Here is a 5,792-nt window from a genome sequence, read left to right as displayed (position 1 = left end):
TGTGCATATATTTCTTTACATTTAGTTTCTGAAAAAAATATTTCTTTTTTTAAATATGTATTATTATTTTTTTACTAAATATTTATAATTGTACATTATATAAATAAAATATTTAATTGAATTCATAGCCGTTTTTATTTGAATTTTTTTCGAAGCGTTTGTAGTTAGAAAAAATAAATATTTAATTTATATTATATTTTTTGACAACTTCAAAATATTTTCGCCGTCTCCAAATTGATGACTATTTTTTTAATTTTTGACGCTCTTATTTCTATTGAACTGCTAACCAACGATTAAATATTTCACTAACTAATTCTACATTTTCTACTAATCATTTTCTTTTTTAACTAACTGGTTTACATAATTCCCTTTTCAAATTATGGAATAGCAACAAAAAAATCAGTGACAGCTTATTTTATGCTCTGACTTAAACTTCAATTTTAAATGAATGGCCCTTCCCACATATTTCAGGTAAATTTGGCGATTGTCATTCTGATATCATATTTTAACTAAAAATTCAAATTCAGAAAAAAGTGAAAAAAAAATAAGAAATTGATATTTAATACAAACCCAAAGTACGTTTTTTTTTAATTTCATTTTTTCAATATTCCGAAACGATGTATTTTTATTTAAAATGTATGTTGTCTAACCTCAAAATGTGCCCAAATTCTAATGGTCTGTATACATTACCGATTTATCTGTCAAATTTGAATAAAAACACTGCCCGTTCAGTTTTGGTTGTGATTCAAATGATATTTACGAAATACGCTTAGCGGTACATTTTGATGCACACATCATTTGAATGACATCGAGTCGGTGTTGATGAATTTCACAACTGAACTATTCAGCCATACATTTGATGTAGAACAAGAGTGTTCTCTGTTGTATTCCAAGAATTGTCGGTGCAATTTTTTTCGATAAAAACGCAAACATGAACGTTTCATTGGGTAAATATAATACAATTCTTTTTATCGAAAATATTGTTTGAATCATTCCAATAATTGACATCCATGGAAATGCACATTTTTGATTTGATTGCGTTCATACTTAATTTGGAATACAGACGACTACATTCGTGACCAAAATGATGGATCCAAAATGGACTATCAGAATATGTCACTGGGTAAGCACACTGCTTGCAAATCAAAATATATTTTTTCCAACAACAAAAAAAAAATTATAGAATTAACCAATGTCGAATTTTTGCATGAAATTTTATCCGAATTCTATCGATGAACAAATGCTGAAATTGAATATTTTGCAATGCAAGATGAAATCATTCACATGAGAAGAATGAATGTGGCGGCTAATGCGAAAAATGAACAGAATGGCTTGAATGGTGTATCAAAATTTGATCGGTACGCGAAGCAAGATGACCATGAAATGGACGACGAAGACGATTTGGACAATAGTAATTTATTTTCTTTGATCTAAAATATGCTTTATATCGAAATTGTATTTTAATTGTAGATGGTTACCCAAAAGATATGCCAAAATTGGTGCCATTTGAAGCGGCCACATTGCCAAAAAGAAAACCAATCTATGAACGATTGGGCCAACGTGGTGGTGAACGTGCTTCAATTTGCGAGAGCATCCACACAAGGTATCGTCCTTTATTTTCTTGATTGACGCAAATTGAAATATTCCATTTGTTTGCAGCCAATTGAAATTGTACCGGGAAAAAAAATTCAAAGCCAAAAATAGTGTGCAAAACCGTTTGAACAAATCATTCGTAAGTCCGGCTGTAAAGGAACGCAATCGCATAACATTGCACGGATTGAATACGTTGGCAAAAAGTGTCGGAAAAAATGTTCTACCAATGATCGAAGACATAAGCAATCAAATTATGTTGAATGCAGTGAGTCGCCTTCAAGGTCAACAACAATTGGCTATACAAGCGGCTCCACAACCACAACAAAAGTACGATATGCAGCTTCAGAAGGATATCGCAAGCTTGCAAGTAAGTGTCATTAAAGTTGCCGGAATTTTGTTGCAATTTTGAAAATAATATTTTTTTGCAGGGAAAAGAATTATACTACGCGTGTCCTGGTGGATTTGTGGTCAGCAGCGATGGTCCAGGTTTGTAGATACATTCGTCATTTGATTTGTTTTCAAAACTAAATCGATCACATTTTCTTGTTCGCAAAACGTTCAGGTTTACGGGGTCAATTGAATGTTCCAACGCATCAAACCGGCATTTCGTTGAATCAACGCTTTGCGTAGACAAAGCTCGATGATCATCGTGACGGACATCAAGTGATAATAATTAAAATATCTACATTAAGTATTAAACAGTATTTGGCAGTGGAGCCATCATAATACAATTATTTTTCTCATTATTTGTTTACAAAAAAAAAAAATCAAGTAAATTTTGTTGTTTGTAACAACCAAAAATGGATAATCTGTAGGTTAATGAAACGAATACCTCGTTGATAAAAGATGAAATAAAAATTTGAATAAAAATTAAAATGAAAAATGTGAACAGAAAAAAAATGTGTGTGGTATTGAAATGAAATGCCCTTTATTTAGTTATGAATATTAGTTTTTGTTTGTCTATATAATGTCGCTCTGAATGGTCTAATTGTATCAAAAGCCGCAATAATACAACATATCCTTTATGTTCCGAAAAGAAAAACGAAAAATTATCCTCAAAATCAAGAAGAAATACGGTATTGTTTATGTTTTAGTCGCAAAAAATGAATACAGACAACGAACAAAAAAAAAAAAAGTATATTGAAATGAGATTTTGGTTTTAATGCTTTAGTTTTATTTTTTTTGTTATTTTTTCATCGATTTCCTTGGTTGAATTTCTAATGTGTCACATTGTATCAATGTTGAATCAAAATGAACGCACGTAGTAAAACAAACGAGAAAAAATGTGTTTTCTTTTAGCAATCAACGATTTCATTTTTCTTCTGTGATTCTTTGTGTGTGTATATTTTTCATGTTTTTAGTTTTGTATGTTGTTCATGCTTAATTAAATTACATTGTAAGTTCCATAATCGCATTTACAATATCGTTGCTGTTATTCTTGAGGGCGCGAATAGCTCTTGCTCGGGCAACATTTGCCTGTGACATAACCAATTCAATATCCTTTTCATCAACGCCGGTCTCATCGACTTCTTCTTCGTCTTCTTCGGCAATTGGTGCAACAGTTGCATTTGTACCGGACGAATCGGCGCCAACGGTTGGTTCGGGTCCCTTGAATTTCTCGGCAGCAGCCAATTGAGCTTGTTGCGATAAATCTTCGATTTTAGCTTCACCGAACACAATGTATGTATCGCTATGCGGGTTTTTGTACACATCCGGGCTATTGATGACGAAGAGGATATTTTTTGATTTACGAATGGTGACTCGATTAACGCCAGACACGGGCTTCAATCCCAATTTCGACATAATCTTGCGAGCCTTCTTTTCACCACGTGATTGTTTTGCTTTTGACACTAAATCGATTTCTTCTTTACCGAGGTTGGCGGTAGTGTTTCCTAATTAACAAACGTTGGCAAACGAGAAGAGCAAAAAAGAAATTTCACTCATTTTAACACTGAACTCACACAATTTTTTTTTTTTTCAATTTTCGTATTATTATTAGTCGCTAGATATTTACCTGTATCTTCCAATTCAGGAATAGTGGTGTCTGAGTCATCATCGTCATCATCTTCGATGCGTGCTTCAGTTTCTTCAACCTTGGCGGGAGTTTCGTTTGTAATTTCCGTCAATTCTGGCATTTTGCTATATATATTTTATATATATTTGGCTGTAGACCGATTAAGAATGAAATACAAAAGTCATTATTAATTTTTAGTACACACAATAAATTTCGGCGATAATTCAGTTCATTTGAACATTCATGCAAGGCGATAAGATATCCGCAACCTCATGCGGTTTCTGTCTACCGAATATTCGTTTCGGAATTTTCTAGAAGAAAAATCAGTCAATGCATGACAATGATAAATGCCCCGAATAGCTTGAACATTTTCAAATAAATTCCATTTAAAAGAGAGAAAAAAAATTGATTTTGCAAGAGAAACATGCTAAATTCTGATTCTAAACAACATAACCTTAAATGGGCGAAAAGGTAAAAAAAGAACGATATACACATACATCGGTTCAAGGCTGTTTGTTATTTCATTCTATCCCATATATGTGTAGTCACATATGCAGAGAATGAGCACTCGTCAAAACCATGTTTACGATTTTAATGTTTTTGCAAGTAACATTTTTTTTTCTCGTTAAATTTTTGTCGGAATGCATTTCAACTCTTGAACATATATGTTGCATTTTAATTTGGATAATTCAATTATAATTTATATAAAAGTATTCATTTGCAAATGACAAATGACAATTTCAATTTCGAATTTTCTTTCGTTCGTCTCCTTTTGACAGGCAAACATTTGCGGCAAATCTCGTTTAGTACACTACAAAAAAAATCTGTTGTCTATTTATTTTTTGTTTCAATTTTCAATTCAAAATTTCACAGATTTTATACGATCATCGTAAAAAATATTTAATAAATTCGATTTTATGGAGATTTTATGCGAAAAATTCCGACAATAAATGATCAAATTATTTATGATTACACCAATTTTTCACGATAATTTACCTTTAAACGAATCGGACACGAGCTGCTATGACCAAAAACAAATGAAAAAGGTTTTGATATTCCTTGTGCTTCATGCATGTTGATTACCGATTGGCAGCATTTGCTGTCACATGGAATGTGCTCCATAAAATATATACGATATCGGTGGCGCCATCTGTTCGATGTCCGAAATTGAAAATTACATTTTTCAAAATGAAATTACTGCTTAACTACAGTTATTTTTGTTTTGTCATTAAATTTAATATTTGTTTTTAACTTTCAGATGAAAAAAAGTTTCTTGTAAGAAAAAAAAGGAATGCGGTTTAAGGTTAAATTGTTTGCGATGAAACTGTAATTTATCATTGAAAATAAAAATGAATCGATTCAAAGAAAATGGTTCAATAAATTGTGCATAAAATCTGTGTAAACGACAATAATGAAATGTGTGTTTGCGTGGAAATATTTGATTTCACATGAAATATTCATTAAATATTTACAGATTAATTTTTAATTGTATACTGTGACGTGATCAACACGTAGAATTGTGAATATCATGATGATTCATCGGTAAAGTTGAACGAAATTTCAATGCACAATTGCACCATAAATGAATCACTTTTTGTTTTTTCCTGTCATCGTTTGTTAGCTCACTTAAGTTTATGTCATTTTCTTAGAAACCAAAATCAATTAATTTTATAGTTGTTGTCCGTTTGTGGCCGCCAAAAAGTGAAAACATCAAAATCTTCCAATCAATTGGTTTGCCAATGGACTCAAAATTTAATTAAAATCCTTCAATGAACAAGCCAATAACAACCATATTTACTCATAATTAACTTTCTGTGAATGACAGAGTAAACGTTTTTTTCCGATTGTTTTCCAGTTGAGCCGAAGAAGATATTTCAATCCGCAGACAAATAACAATGAAGAAACCCACGCAATATGAAATTGTAGGATGGAGAAAATATTCCAATCGGACGTCATTAATAAACCGTTAAAATCATGCGCGTAATACGTTAAAAAAAATAAGTACAGCCTCAAAATACGATTTCAATGTTGAATGGTCATCGTATTTCAAGCGAAGACACACAAAACGTACGGAAAATTATGAACAATATGAAAAATAATGTGTTTTTTTCCCTTTTCACTTGATTTCGTCAATCAAATAAACACCATATTGAGCTCATGCCATGGCACTCAACAAAAAAAAAGG

At 31.6% G+C, this 5,792-nt stretch overlaps 2 protein-coding genes across 2 annotated transcripts; one reads left to right on the top strand and one right to left on the bottom strand.

Moving 5' to 3' along the window:
• The first annotated feature begins 752 nt into the window (after positions 1-752).
• On the top strand, positions 753-2,440 carry LOC116337853. Its single transcript, XM_031762789.1, has 7 exons — positions 753-947; positions 1,064-1,123; positions 1,271-1,411; positions 1,471-1,603; positions 1,660-1,960; positions 2,022-2,079; positions 2,156-2,440. Exons 1-7 carry the CDS (start codon positions 932-934, stop codon positions 2,221-2,223), a joined length of 777 nt encoding a protein of 258 aa, XP_031618649.1. The 5' UTR covers positions 753-931; the 3' UTR covers positions 2,224-2,440.
• A 57-nt stretch (positions 2,441-2,497) lies between these two features.
• On the bottom strand, positions 2,498-4,699 carry LOC116337854 (nascent polypeptide-associated complex subunit alpha). The gene is made up of 3 exons (XM_031762790.1): positions 4,604-4,699; positions 3,608-3,757; positions 2,498-3,485 (listed from the first exon to the last, which is right to left on the bottom strand). The coding sequence occupies exons 2-3, from the start codon at positions 3,726-3,728 to the stop codon at positions 2,983-2,985; spliced, it is 624 nt and encodes a 207-aa protein (XP_031618650.1). The 5' UTR covers positions 3,729-3,757; positions 4,604-4,699; the 3' UTR covers positions 2,498-2,982.
• Positions 4,700-5,792: the final 1,093 nt, after the last annotated feature.

The sequence above is a fragment of the Contarinia nasturtii genome, unplaced genomic scaffold (genome assembly GCF_009176525.2).
Source record: "Contarinia nasturtii isolate CC-2019 unplaced genomic scaffold, AAFC_CNas_1.1 Cnas_scaffold_285, whole genome shotgun sequence".
NCBI classification, from domain to species: domain Eukaryota; kingdom Metazoa; phylum Arthropoda; class Insecta; order Diptera; family Cecidomyiidae; genus Contarinia; species Contarinia nasturtii.
The sequence above is the reverse complement of the archived record's forward strand: the minus strand, read 5'-3'. Positions and strand labels throughout refer to the sequence as shown.